A 15,956-nucleotide genomic window follows, 5' to 3' on the forward strand; every position below is an offset into this window, starting at 1 on the left:
TTTAGTGTGTTAAAAACCCAGAACTGTGTGAGCGTTGTCAGGGCTGACAATGGGCCAGAGTCCTGTCTAAAGTGGGGCACAGCAGCTTTTAAAAAGCATGCCCATTACCCAAGTATTTCATAGGGAAAAAGGTTGATTGTGCCTTCAAGATGTATCAGGTTTTTACAGTTTTTTTGATTTTTGATTGATTGAATATGATTTTAGAAAAAGCCTCCAAAAGCATTTGTTTGCCGAATCCAATTATTATCTAAATACATTGTCAAACATAAAAATGAAAGTCTTTCAGATTTGGTTTACAAAAAGGAGACATACAGCAGCATGTCACAGCCACTTTTAGGATTTTCCAATTCATTAAACAAGAATATATAAAGTATAAATCGAGAACTCTCTCCACTGTGCTGCCAAGAATATTTTGACTTTATAAACGGAACTTAAAATATAAGAGATCCTATGCCGAAGCTCTTTTTTCTGTCTTTCTGAATCTGGATCAGCTGCTGGCTACAGGTGGGACCCTTGTCTCAAGCCTTAACTGCTGATTGGCTGAGTAAGTAGATCAGCTCCTTTAGATGACAACTAATAAATGAAATCTCTCCCCCAGGAGTCCCCTGGCACACATCGCCTGAGACAATTGAGCCGGATTGGACTGAATAAGAATATGAAAGACAGAGAATGTTTCAGATACATCGTAGATTGATAACATCAGTATTTGGCATGGTGATTAAATATTGAATAGCACTGTCAACACTTGCCGGAACACTTTCATTAGATGTTGTAGTTATGAGTGCACAACTGGAATGCTAACAATCAATAGAATGTGCCTAAACTTTAAATGAAAGTGTCTAATCCTGACCTGGACTCTTGTCAACACCAGAATGGTCGAGCGATGGGTGTTAGTAGGTGTAAACACTTCCCAGTACCTCTTCATCTCGTTGCTGAATGGCCTTAGCTCACCAAAGGCAACTTGGGAGGGAGAGGAAGCGAGGAGAGAGGTAGAAACTAGGGCACTGTTATCTGGCCCCCTTTCATTAACCACCAGGCACAAGGCAGAGAAAGAGAAAGAAAGAGCTGTGGACAGGAGAGCAAGGGGGGACATCAGAAGTGTAGTGAAGCTGTAGACAAGACGGTGGAACATCTGGAGTCAACAACGGACGTCAAGCAACCGAAGACAAACAAGACAACCTTGTCTGTCCTACGCAGTCTTTACGATCACACACACACACACACACACACACACACACACACACACACACACACACACACTCACATCTACACACACACACACACACACATACACGCTAGCATTTTACTTAATCGTGTCAAACACATCAACACGCGTGCAAACACGGGCACGTGCATGCACACAACTTTGCACACACATCGAGCAGCAACATGTTTGAGGAGCAGGCGACTAAGGTCAAGATCACGTCCGTGGTGATTGTGGTGGGCATGTCGTCGATGATGGCAGCGGTGGTGACTGACCACTGGGCCGTGCTCAGCCCCCGGGTAGAGAAGCTCAACGCTACCTGCGAGGCCGCCCACTTTGGCCTCTGGAGGCTCTGCAAGAAAAGTATCTTCATTGTGGAGGAGGACCCTCAGGGCAAAGGCTGCGGCCCCATCAGCTTACCTGGAGGTACGGAATATTTTGTTCTTACTGTTGGTAAATTAATGTTTTTTTTTGTTGTGCTAAGGGTTGAGGTTCATGTCAAAGTGACAAACATTTTACAATATATTCTGACTTAGAGGTAAAATGAGATTTATATTTGTTGCGTTGGTGCTGACTAACAGCTCACCTGGCTTGAAATAATCCTGAATGTATAGTCAGGGCAAAGAGTTTGTATTTTGCTAGATTTAGAAACACAAAGAAACACTTGGTGGAAAGTGGATTGGAGCTGGATGATAAATATTGCAGTTTTGCTTTATGTATCTGTGTAAACATGCAGGTCAAAGAAGACAAAAAAAACAATAGAAAAAATTGACTTAACAGCTGAATATGGTGGTTTGTCTGCTTGCTTTCATATACTCACTTGTATCACAGTTAGAATTAAGCCTTGACTTTGACATATGTGGATTTCAGCTATAGTACTGGTGTTTTGCCATCACTTTTTTCACCAATTTTCAACAGTCCCTGTATATCCAGGATCAGACAATGCAAACAGTATTTACACCTACAAAATATATTTTGAGGATAGTCTCAGTGGAAGTCAAGAGGGAAAAGAGAGGGTTGCAGTCTGAGGTTGAAGTGTCTGTACATAAGAGCAATTGTGCTCAGCCTTTCTTACCACCCTGTGTTTCAGTCCAAACACGTGTTCACGTGAAGTCAAGTGCATGATGGAAGAGCATCGCTGTTGTACTTCACAGTTAACATGACAAAAACATGACTCTGTTCTGTCTGGGCTGATGGACTCTCCATGGGAGAGATGAGAAATGAAATCCATGTTACCTCACAGGAAGTGTTACAGCATACTTTCCGACTCAATATCGATGCTATTTAACTTCAACATCTCTTGTCTGGCTCCCAGTGTCACAGCAGATCTGAGATTGGCTTTGATCAAACCAGATGCAAGATTGTCTAGAGAGCAGTTTTAGGGAATGCACCTAATTCAAGCAGTATTTTCTGATGCCACTGATAAACCTTGGTTTGATCAATGTTTAAATTTACCCATTGGCAAACTCTTACCTAATGGAAGTGAACATTACAGTAAAAAAAACCCAAGTCAAAAGCATTCTTTCTAGTATTCAAAGATATGCTTCTCCAAAATAGCCTTGTAGCTTTAATTACAAGCCCTGTTTGAACAGAGCGAGCACTGGGATAAAGAGCATCTAGCTGGCCTATAGCTGTGTGCGCGTGCCTTGCAGCCTAACAGAGAAATTTCACTCTGACTCTATCATTGACTTAGCCTCCGACTCCAGCACCTCAGGATCAGTACAGGCCTTAATGAAGTGTGGCTTTCACTCCAGCTCACGAGTTAGAGTACACCTGGGAGACTCGGGAGGGAGGAAGGGGATTGGGAAAGAAAACAAAAGTCTCTGTGGGCGGATGGAGGCAGGGATGCCTCTGTTGACGGGGAAAGGGGGATCAATTTTATTTTTTACTTTTATAGTATGCATTGAGAGTGGGGGGCTTTCAAGTGAGGGGAGGTGATACTGTACTAAGACCTGAAAGAGAGGGCAGGTAAACAGAGAGTCTGACAGACAAGAAATGTGACACACTGAGGGCCTCCACCTTCTTGGTGTAAAATGGAGATATATCTGTCAAGAGCAGTAGTTGGAGATTTTCCCCCATGGACAAGTCACCTGTGGAATGTGTGATATGTACTTAAATATGATGAACGATCCAGTTATAACCCCCACAACCTACAGCAGCATTTAAACAGTGTCAGAATATCTGTGTGCAGAATCCCAACTGCTTCTGCGATACTCAACGCAATCTGGAATGGATAGGAATCACAAGAGAGAAGCCATCTGACAGACTGAACTTGTCGGCGGCTCACCTGTCTTGCTTCTAGCAGCGAAGGAAGTTCAGCCCTCAGTCGGCTGCCACCTGCCAGAGTGTGCAGCAGCATAATATCAGCTGTTTTAATAGAGACCCCCTTGGTTACATTCCCAACTAGGCTTATGAGGGAAAATGAGTCATTCTCTCATATTCCCTGAAAAGGACTAGGGATTTGGTGCGTGGCTTCACAGCTCTGCCATTTGCTCCCACGTCAGGCTCAAGAGTTTGTGTTATACAAGCCCCTCTATCCCCATTTGTGGCCCAGGTGCTGTAAGAAATGGATCTGCGAGTGTGGTGGTGTGTCCCTAATCCTAGTCCTCTGTGCTGTCTTTGTATGTAACGTGTGGATGACCTTGGGTGAGAAACTGATTGGCCAGTTTCCATCTTGAGAAAGTGAGTTTCAATGACCATCTGATTGTCCTTCTCCAGTGGCCAAGAAAAGGCGTCTACAGGTTTCTTCTCAACAGGTGCTTTTTCTACCCGCCACCCAGTTCAATCTCATTGATGTAGTTTGACAGCAGAGATGACCACAGAGAAAAACTGAAGGCCTGGTTGGATTCACATTTTGAGTGCAATTTCACATGTACAATAGTGTTTCACATGTGATTCACAGGTGTTTTAAGGGAGTCAGTGTTTGCACTTAACAAGCTAGCCATCCTCTGGCAACACCATTACATTAACACACCTCATAACGAGGTCTGCAACACGGAGTAGTATTGACTGTTTCCATTGATTTTATAATGCAGTATTAAACCTACAATACCATTGGGTAGTTGAACAAATATTACAATAATTTTGGCTCAACAGTTTGTGCAAAATACACTCAACAATTGCATAACTGGCCACTGAGTTTTTAGCCTAATGGAGTAGCTAACAACACAACACCAGCGGTACTTTATCTGCTTCTCAATCAAATGTGTGTCGTAGTGTTTAGCACCTAAGCACAATGGTGTAAAATAAATAAATACCTGAGTTTTTCCTGAGTGCACCATAACAGATTACATCCTTGATGAACAGTATACCCAAGCAGGTGGTGATTGGACCTAATAACACACATTTGCATTTTCCCAAACGGGGGGAGTTAGACGTCAAGAGGCGCACAAACACCTTTTCATGTAGGCACAATTAAACTGCTTTTGTGAAAGGGTTGCATAACAACGGCAGCGAAGCGTTGAACCCAAATGACTTTTGGAATAAGCTTCCCACAAATGACGCATGACAGCTTGAGTGTTGTAAAAATCAAACAAACCCTTTGTGGATCGCATCCTGCTGCTCGGATGGGAAATTATGCTTTTGTGTGGAAGCGTGTGTTCCTACACATATGTGCGCAAAGAAGAAGGAGAGGAGTTTATCATCAGAGATGTCTTAAAGCTTCCAAGAGGTCAACTTTTCTAGTCCTAGGGAAAGAGATTGCCACCCGAGCACTTACACCTTCAAATAAAACATCCTCCTCCTCTGCTTCTCTCAGTGACACAATGCTGGTGCCCCCAATTCATACCCTCAAAAGCACTCTTGTCACCTTGAGCCACCATTTTCACTTTCTAGACGCGCAATAATTTCCCTGTCTAGTCTGCCAGCTTCGGGTGCAGAGCCAAAACTGCGGCGGTGTGGCAACAAGTTTCAGGTTCAAAATTTCTATCAGTCCCATTTGAGATATATAAAAGGAAATACATATCCAGACATACCATCACTAACGGAATAAGATGTAGTTGTGTTGACTATGACGATGACATACAAACTTTAATGTTCTGAATTTCACAATAAAGGTCAGGCCACCCACACACACACACACACACACACACACACACACACACACACACACACACACACACACACACACACACACACACACACACACACACACACTCACTCATACATGCACAAACTTACAAGGGCCGTGAGGACTCTTCTGTGCTGCTGTGTCCCAGTTATCAGACCTCCTAGTGGAATAGCCATTCAAATACCACCACCACCACCACCCATCCTTTTCACATTGACCCAGAATTAGTCCACCATTCTGCGTGGCTATAAAAGGACAGCCCCTCTATCCCCCCATCTCCTAAAATAACATATTCTGTAACGCTCCTGCAAAAGATATAGAAGCTATTTTCAAGACCAAATGTGAATTGTCATAGTTAAAAACATGGAAATACCATCCTAGAAACCAACAGTAAAACGATAAAGGAAAACCACATCAATACTAAACTTAAAGAGGAATGAAAGACAGAGTTGAGGTGGAAGATAGAGACAGGTTTACAGTAATAACAGGGGAAAGGAAGGCAAGGGTAAAGGAGAAGCTGCATGTCAAAGAGAGGAAGGTGGTAGCAGAGTTTAGTGGAACGAGGCAAAACTAAAATGACAAGCGATGCCTCGCTCTAATCACTCTCACCCACTGGAACTAAATCTCCCTATTAGCATGACTGCAAGGTCAATGATACGCATCCAGATGTTCTCCCCCTCAGTAAATGTTCACCATCTAAAGTTGCTGGCAGTGTGTTTTACTTTCATTACAAAATGTGAGTAGTTGCACTTGTTTGTTTTTTAGCAAACAGTAACAGTAAAGTCCACCAGTATAATAGAACTTGGCAACAAAAGTTAAAGTTTTCCAACTTTTTGGCCTAGCATACTGAGGCAGCCAGTGACAAGAAAGTAGCAAAGTGGTTAAATCACTTGGATGAATCACACCTGAGAAACTGCTCTTCCTTTCTTATATCTGTTTTAGCACCAAGATAAAGTACTGAAGTAAGAAGATATGTGTTCTCCTGACTGCCCATTTTGAAGAAGTCTTAAGCTTTTCCTGGCATTGGGTTGATTTTTGGTTTATGAGTTTGGAACCATATTTGCCGTCTGTGTTATAAAAGCTATTTGCCATTTTGGAATGAATTAAAATTGCAAAATCACATAAACACAAATCGCATATTGTAATACTAGAACAGTTTTACCAATGTAGCTGATGACATGGTTGGACAACATTTAGCAAAATCACCATCACAACACATTTAGCCCATATCATAGCAACCGTAACTAGGAATTGCAGCTCCGTCAAGCTTTGGATTTCTCGATTATTACTCAGAAATTTGAGGTAATCCGCTGTTATTATTGTAAACTGCATAAGTGCCATGCTAGAATGAAAAGCTTGACAGGCGTAGCGACAGTAATTAAGTGGGAGGTGGGGCTTAACAATAGTTAATTACTCAACTTAAAAAAATGTGTCACTATCCTAACTTTAATTTTCTTTCCTATCCTTCTTAATTCACCGGGATCACGCAGATAAAGATGCTCAGGCTTTTGAAGCTTCCTTTGTATAAACCAAAGGGTTCTCTTGTATTTATGTAGTGAAGAGATAATAGTTTCATTGGAACTGGAGTAAATCTTATATCTACGCCCAAACACATATTAGATTAGATTAGTTTAGCCTCAGAGGTAAAGACAGCGAATGAGAGAAGACTAATTACAATAATATTTGCAGATCCACGCTGCTCCGATTCTCCCCAGCCTGTCCATCCCCTCACACAAACACACACACACACACACACACACACACACACACACACACACACACACACACACACACACACACACATGCACACACACATGCAAACACACATGCACATGCACACACTCCTCTTGATATGCCTTTACATTGGTAAATAGATAGGACTAGCCAAGACCAGCAGCAGCCTGTTGCTAGGTTACGTCTTTAATGATTTTTTCTCATCCTGGGTAACATCCTGGGTAACAGCTCCTCCTCGGTTGCCTGGTACACACAGACACCAACACACACACACACACACACACACACACACACACACACACACACACACACACACACACACACACACACACATACATACACACAAATTGTCCATCTCTGTGTAGACAGAGAGAGCACCTGTCTGCTTTATGGGTTTAATCTCAGCAAGAAAGGATGGTGAGTGGAGGAAATAGGGAACACTGACTTGGCCTTTACGTCCACTCCACCCCTCCCTCTCACAGCCCAGCTGCCCTTAGAGAGAGCAAATAGATAGATGGATGTCTGGGCAATGACTGCACCCAGGAATCGTTTTCCTATATGTTGAAGATTGTGGTCGAGAGTTTGGGCAACCAAAGTGCAGAAATGTGTCATTCCTGTGTAGACTGCATACACAGCCAACATGGTGAACAGTGAAGGACTTGAGTGTATGACTTTTTATTTTAGGATAACAGCAAGTCACAATAACACATCTGTGATTTGCGGAGTGGAACGTGCATCGGATGAAACAGCCAAAGAGGAATGTACTGCAACAGTTGTGCATGTTGATTCTTTACCGATCTAAAAAAGTGAGAAAGTACAATGGCAACTACAACTGTGTGTTACCTTAATGTGTTTTGTGTGTGTGTGTGTGTGTGTGTGTGTTAGCTTTTTTAATGGGATCCACTGAGAGATTTCCCATTTACATTGATTGATATTGCAGACACACAGCTACATACATATCTCTCTCTCTCTCTCTCTCTCTCTCTCTCTCTCTCTCTCTCTCTCTCTCTCTCTCTCTCTCTCTCTGTCTCCCCCCCTCTCTATCTATCTCCCTCTCTCTCACACCTTGTTCTTTCTTTCCCTGTCTACTCTGCAGCACAAAACTGTTCCTACTTCAAACACTTTACCTCGGGGGAAGAAGCTGAAGTTTTTGAAGTGAAGACCCAGAAAGGTGGGTGCCTCCTCACTGCCACTCAGAATACATGTTACAACAGATCTGTTTTAGTTTTTTTTTACAGTCCCAACTTTCTGTGTAAATAAATGTGTACAGTGAATCAGGGAACCCAGCATTTTCTATGTGGATATATGCTCAGATATCGAAACGTATTCCTTTACATTAATTCAATAGTCACTTTTTTAAACTGTAATTACATATATAAACACAACATGGTGTGAAGATATAAGAAGAGCATTTAGTATGAGTATTTAGAAAAACTTTACTTAGAGAATAAATGAATTACAAATGTAAATGTGAGAATCAAAAGCAGGTGCAAAACATTATGTAAAAGATGAAAGAATAAAATTAACAGTGTGAAATGGGTATAGAGCTTTATTGTACCAGCAGAGAGTATTACATATAATAAAATACTAGAAATAAATGATTACATTTGAGCAGCCTGAAAATCTGATGGACGGGACATAAAAAAACTGGCCAGGGTTGAGCAAAAACATGTACATGTGAAATGCATAAAATGACTCACGTGTGCACTCATACAGACCGACAGTCCTCAAAGAAAGGGTTTTATTGCCAAGTACGTTTTTTAACACATACAAGGAATTTGTTTTGGTGTTGTTGGTGCACGTCACACATTCTTTAGATGGAATATTAAACAATATAAGTATAGGTACAAACAATATAAGTATAAGTATATTTACACAGTATGTATTAAGTTAAAAATAAAGAATAAATAAAGATATAAATAAAAAATAAAGAGCAAAGAGCGATTAAGTGTAAGGTTATTTTACACTCAGTGTTACTCCACAGTCAGGGTGCTGACATGGAAAAGGATGCTCCAAGGATCATTTCTATCACAGTTGGAGTGTTATACAGAATGAAAGACTAGATTATCTTCATCTGAAAGCAGATAGGAGAGCAGGCAGGCAGGGAGAGAGAGAGAGAGAGAAAGAGAGAGAGAGAGATGCTCTAATCATCTTGTTATAAGCCGGCAGCATCTTATCTGACATTATTGCCAGTTTGAATAAATAACTGTTGTTTTTAAAGTGAGGCTAATTTAAAGGCTAATTGTTTGTGTCATAACTCGCTTGAGTGTAATATTGAAACAATTATTATGTAAACGAGACTGCAAACTCACCCTCTGCTCCCATACCACTCTCTCAATACGTTATCACTACCACTTTGCTGTCTCTCTTTCCTCCATCTCCTATTCACTCTTGCCGCCTGACTGTTTTTCTTTGTGTCATATCTCTCCCTTTTTGTTTCCTTTTACTGTCTCAGAGTACAATATTTCAGCAGCAGCCATCACCATCTTTAGTCTGTTCCTCTTGCTCCTGGGCACCCTCTGTGTCATCTTCTCTTTCGGAAAGGGACGGGACTACCTGCTGCGGCCCGCCGGGATGTTCTTTGGCTTTGCAGGTCAGACGTGGCAAATAGTTTGAATCACAAAACAGGCTCTGTCTGCTACTCTTGTCTCTTGTGTTACAGCTGAAGTGAGGTGTGTCAGTGTCATCGTTGTGCACACCTTTTCTTTTGGCAATGAATATGATTTAGGCTGCTAATTAAAACGAGTTGACACAGATTTTCTAAATCATTTGGAGGTGGCAATAAGTGCTGAGAAGTTGACATAGCTTTTGTAACAGCATTTGATTAAACAGTAATGACAACAAAATGACCATGAATGCAAGTGAAGCATCTGCTTTTACAGTCATAGCAACCAATTCTTTCTATTTTGGCATGCAGGCCTTTGCATCGTCATTTCTGTCGAGGTAATGCGCCAGTCTGTCAAGCGCATGATCGCCAGTGATGAGACCATCTGGATTGAATACTACTACTCCTGGTCCTTTACCTGCGCCTGTGCCGCCTTCACCCTGCTCATCCTCAGTGGAGTGGCCCTGCTCCTCATCTCCATGCCCCGCATGCCACGTAACCCCTGGGAGACCTGCATGGATGCTGAGCCTGACACCTTAGATTAGCCACAGGTGATCAGCAAAGTCTGAAAGCCTGGTTAAAATGACAAACAATACAAGTGGTTTTGCATCATTTGCCCTTTAACTACATATCCTATCCCACATATTTATCATTATTGCAAGCTATTTTCCAAAGCATCAAAAGGTGTGTCCCCACCTTCCATGTCCATTGATTTTGAGTTTATGTCAGTAAAATATTAAAATCAACTCGGAGAGACTTGTGATAGATAATTAGCCACAGCAAAAACAATGAAGTTCACGTTATCGTTATCTTCACAGGGTAAAACAGTTAGAAGCAGGAATTCTTCCTTGTTGGTGATTTTAAGAGCTGAGGAATGTCCAAGTAACATCTGAGACTTAAGAGGCATCTGCCTAGCAAAACTACTGAGCCTTACTAAACTAACATGATCATTTTTTTTTACAAGGCCCATGTTGTGACAACATACCTCATAAATGCAGATGTTGGAGCTTTCCACAAGCACCTGAACACACCCACACACCAAGTGGGCCCTGCTTGTAATTGCATTGCCACGTGACAAAAAAGTACCATTAATGATAAACAAAACAACTGAATGTGCATCATAGAATGCCTGTTTGAAGCAAGGTATTTTATTTTTTATTTTTTGCTAATTGATTTTAATTCTCAGTGCACTAAAATTAACTGCAACCAGTGGATGACTGGATGTCAAGAAAGGATCAATCTAGAGATGTATGGTCTATTTTAAAACATGCAAACACACCTGAATCACACTGTAAAGTTTGACTAGACCTGGGTCAGAGACTTGTAAAGTGCCAAGTTTTACAAAACAAAGAATGCCATAGTGCTGGAAAAATATGTTTAAACATATAATGTAAAATTGCTTATGGTCATTAGTGGCTACCCTGACAACATTGGAACGGTCCAACTGCAGTTACTGTAATCCTACTGTGTCTGTCAATTTAATGAAAGTAAAATGACTTTCAGATGCTGTTTTATAAAAAGAACTACAGTAGGCCAACAAGCAGACTAGACCAGGCAAGATTGGACTTAAATTGTACCGCACTTAACCAGATAAAAATTGTGAACCATTGCACTGTTACACTTTGTGTAAAGTGAAGTAGTTCGTCGTTATAATGGGCTACTGTCACTGCAGCCCCTCTTTTCTCCAAGGACTTTCTACAATCTGTCTAGGCCATTGATTGTCTAGAGTGAAACCACTTGCCTGATACTCCATTGTTGACATCAGTCATTTATTTCAGGTCAATGTTCAGCCCTTCAGTCTCTGGTGACTTAAGTCCAGGACCTCTAATCCATACTGTTGTCCATAGTATTTGCTGAACCTCAGGCTTATGCTTTATGTGTTAGCAAATGTACTCTGCTTTAAGTGAGCATTCTTTTTTTAAAAAGACACCAGAAATATATACAGAAAAACCTATCCTGAGCAGCCATTGTCCAATCATAGTAAAATCAGCAACAGCTGTCATTTTGGCCGACGGTCGCCAGCTAGAAGCGAGAAACCTGCTTTTGTCGGAAATCAAGGACTGGACCATTGCTTCAAAAATTACTAAAATTTCGAGGCAAAAATCTGCAATTGTTTTTTAATTGTAAACTGCATATGGAAAGCTTGACACTAAGGGGGTGTGGCTTAGCAAATTAAAATTCACTTAAAACATTGCCACATAACTGTGTGTTGTGAAGGTTGTGAAGCATACCTTCGCATACAATATATCATATTTAATCCAAAAAGAATATCTTTAAAATGTATTTTATTTGTTAAATTGTGTTATTTTCCTTTAGGGGTCAAACATATTTAGGATAAGTGTGACACAGATGACTTTAATTTAAGCTTTGCCTATAATTGTAAAATGGTACCTTAGAGCTTGAAGCTGTTTCTGTAGACAACTACTGTATATTTTTTCTGTCGTATGAAATCCTCCGTCAGATGGACAGACTGTTTTTTAAAGTTTTATTTATTTTGATGTTCAAGTCATTCAGTAGATGACCTTTTCGATTCTACTATAGTACAATCAATAAAAAACACAAATCATATTTCACCTGACAGAAGTAATTTTTATTTGGCTCTTTGTCCCTGCTTGGTTTCACACAAGGGTTGTATATTGTTAGCAAATCAGCCATCTAAGTCTAAAACATTATATTTACTCACTATATTCACACTCAAGTGTTTCAGCTGGAGAAGGTGTAGTAAAACGACAGTTCCCTTAATGTTTCACAGAGGAACACAAGAAGAAATTATTACATTTAGCTCTGAGGTCCTTCTGTGAGGAACATTTCCATTTTTCTTACTGCAATCACAAAGGCTAATGAGTCATTGTACAGGTTTGTATTTTAGAAAACTGAAACAATACCTGTTTTGTTTTTCATTTGACTGACTTTTTTATATAAATCACATGAAACCTGCCATCACATTTAGCTGAACAGGACGCAGCTGCAATTTAAATGAAACAGCTGAAAAATGAGAGATGTTTAATACAATATATACAATAAACCTGTAGTAGTTTCAGGACTCACCCAGAGTTTAGTATTTCTTGTAAACAATACACCTCATTTGTGCTTAATTTTAGATTTGTAAGTGTTCTGAATATACTGTATATCCATGATTGTCTTTTTTTTTCTTCAAATGAGCAAAAATAAAAATGGACCCCTAAAAAGGTCAATAATGCTGTTTGATGTAGATATGACTTCTTGTGCACAGGTTTATGGGTTTGTGGTCTTCTCAATCAATATGTATTGATGCATAATCATGTAAGTTCCCCTCTGCTTCCATTACTTTGGAAATTCTTTTAATACACATAACGCAGGGTTTCCTCCATATGTTTTTATATGTGCACCTATATATATAGAGAGAGAGAGTCAATGGATGTACATTCTTTCAGGAAATAAAAATGGCATTTCAATCTTTTCTTTACAGAGAATTCAACTATTCTTGTGTCATTGCTCACACATTCACAGGTCCAGGAATCTTTTGAATTGAGAGACAAACCTATTGGAGACCTTAAACACTGCAGGTCAGGGCTTTTCAAGAGCAGATGTAATAGATGCACAAAGGTCCCTAAATGATTCATGAGCCCTTTTCCTTAGAGCAATGAGCGCAGCATGAGCAGAGCATACACTATTTACTCTCTGCTGCCTACATTGGCTTTGGAATTCCCTCTTGGTTTTGTTTTATATTGTTTGCTCAAACACAATCCCAGTTTCCATACCGTACATGTGAGAAACAATGTGTTTAATATTATGCCAATTAAAATAACACACAAAAATGTGCCTTTGGATCACACATTTGTTGTGCCTTTTATTAACTTGTGCATAGTCCAAGTCTAGAGCACAATAGTTCGTAATATGGAATTTTGCAGTGGATGCATGTAATGCCAGAGCCTTGCTGATGATTTTAAGTTAAGGTTGACTGTATTCACTAACCTGGAAAGCCACGATTTAAACTTTGTCCACAGGCAAATGTGCGTCCATAAATAATGTAAACTTGCTTAGCAGACCAATAAATAGACAAATAAATAACCCATTAGAAATGAATCTAAATCTACAGCGTCGTGTAGAAAACAAAACCACACAGCCCATGTGTGCTACACCCTCACACTCATCTCTTATTCACAGAAAAATATGTATAGCCTATAGCTATGTGTGCATACATACACACCAGTTTAAAACAATATTATTTATCACATTAGATTAGATAACAATTTGCATTATATATCACATCCCTGTAGGGAAAGTGAGTATAATGAGTAAAATATAAGGTTGCAAAATAAAAAAAAATATAACATTAAACATCATTTTCGTCTACGCATGTAGATGTGAGTTATGGAAATAATAATATACATATTTTACAATAATACATTTATTTTTTATAGCGCTTTACTAGACACTCAAAGACGCTTTACAGTTTTGGTTACAAACAGACAAAACAAAACAGACTAAACAGACAAGGTACGTAGACAAGGTTACATGACAGAAAAGGAAACATATGTGCATGGACAAGCACAGGCAAATCACTTTGGTTTGTCTATTTCTCCCCTATTTTTAGTATCATATATACAAATGTGCACCTAATGAGTTCTGAATGCTACTAAGAAGAAGAAAATATTTTACTATGAATTGAAATCTTATCAGAAAGGCTTCTGGACATGATGTAACCACGGTAGGTGTAGTCTCAGAAATGTTTTGTCTCACCGTGTCGATGAGGAAAGCGGACTAATGTATCTGTCATCCGGTCCTCTGAGTTACTGATATGAATGTAATTGATGGGCACGGTGTGATGACAGCAACAGAGACACGTAAACACCCTGAAAAATTACATGGACACAAGCTGGCCATGGAGACCAACAGACAGAAGTAAACATGCTCCTCCAAAGAGCTACAAGCAAAGGAAACAATGAAAGGTATAGTGTGTGTATAAGTGCAGTATTTTAACAAACTAACGCACAAACTAAAATGGCTCTGAATGCTGCTGTTTTCTGTGGATCCATCCCAATATCTAATTTGCAGTACTTGTGAGAAGTCAATTGCTTACTTTTGTGTAACTTGTTGTAAGAACAGTGTGGGTAAGACAAACACTGATTTCCGTGTATACTTTCCATTATACAGCATCTTCATGTTCTGCTGTTGCTGATACTATTTCACAGATAATTGTTCATAGTATACTACTTTGTCCTGTTCTTCTACCTTTTCTGGCCAAAATGTCTTACTAAATTCAATCTAAGGAAAAAGTCACCGACACACAAGTTAGCTGAAGTACTTCTTTCCCCCCCAACTCACTTCTCTCTTTCTCCACTGTGCTTATCTAAGACTGTATTTCTCTTTCCTTCAGTCATACCTTCCTCTCTTTCCCTCGGACATTTAACCAGTTTCTTTTTGCGTCAATTTATTGCCTGGCAGCAGATTATGATCCCCCATCCTTCATTCACCCTGTTTCTTTTTTCACTCTTTAGTCAGCTTCAATCTTCTCCTCTTTTCTCCTCTAATTTTCCTCTGTTTCCTCTCCCATCTTTGACACTTTCCTCTGCAGGCAGTGACAGTGAGTTCCTCTCCCTCTTCTTTTTATCAGCTTTTTCTTTCCTTCTCCCCCCCCCCCTCCCCCCCTCCCTCCCCCTCTCTATCTCTCTGATCCAGTGCTCTCTCATGCAGGCACTCTGCTGTCTAATGACTTGGATCGGTAGTGACTGTTGAGAGGAGATAGACCTGTAATAAGGCAATCCAACCCAGCATGAGAGTGCAACGCACTACCAGTGTTTCATCTGTACCTAGCCCTGCACTCCTGGCCTGGAGGCAGAGGAGCTGACATAACATGGATGTTGAGATGAAAGGTTGAGAGTACTTGACTAAATCACATATGTTTACTGGAAGGTTCAGAGGGTTTAAGTTGGTGTAAAATATACATTACAAACACAAGAAGGTGTACATACAAATACTTCAACAGACACAAGCAAATGTATACACACACACATACACACACACACACACACACACACACACACACACACACACACACACACACATACACACACACACACACACAACACACACACACACACACACACACACACACACACACACACACACACACACACACACACACACACACACACACACACGCTTAGGTCCTGCTGCCAGAGGCAACAAGAGTATTCAAAACTCCCACTGTTTTGTTTGTGAATTTTAAATCCAACTCAATCACCTCCAATCAATAGGGAGGGGAGGTGGAATAAAAGGTCAGGCAATAATTGCCCAAAACACACAGACACACAAACGCGCAGGAAACAATTGATGAGCATGGAGGCGTTATTCAGTCCGGC

The 15,956-nt window shown here is 40.3% G+C and overlaps 1 protein-coding gene across 1 annotated transcript; it reads left to right on the forward strand.

The window, feature by feature from the left end:
• Positions 1–1,389: 1,389 nt before the first annotated feature.
• Positions 1,390–10,157, forward strand: LOC144530809 (voltage-dependent calcium channel gamma-1 subunit-like). The gene is made up of 4 exons (XM_078270557.1): positions 1,390–1,630; positions 8,104–8,178; positions 9,463–9,600; positions 9,925–10,157. The coding sequence occupies exons 1-4, from the start codon at positions 1,390–1,392 to the stop codon at positions 10,155–10,157; spliced, it is 687 nt and encodes a 228-aa protein (XP_078126683.1).
• The last annotated feature ends 5,799 nt before the right edge of the window (positions 10,158–15,956 follow it).

Source organism: Sander vitreus, chromosome 15 (assembly GCF_031162955.1).
Source record: "Sander vitreus isolate 19-12246 chromosome 15, sanVit1, whole genome shotgun sequence".
Lineage (NCBI taxonomy): Eukaryota > Metazoa > Chordata > Actinopteri > Perciformes > Percidae > Sander > Sander vitreus.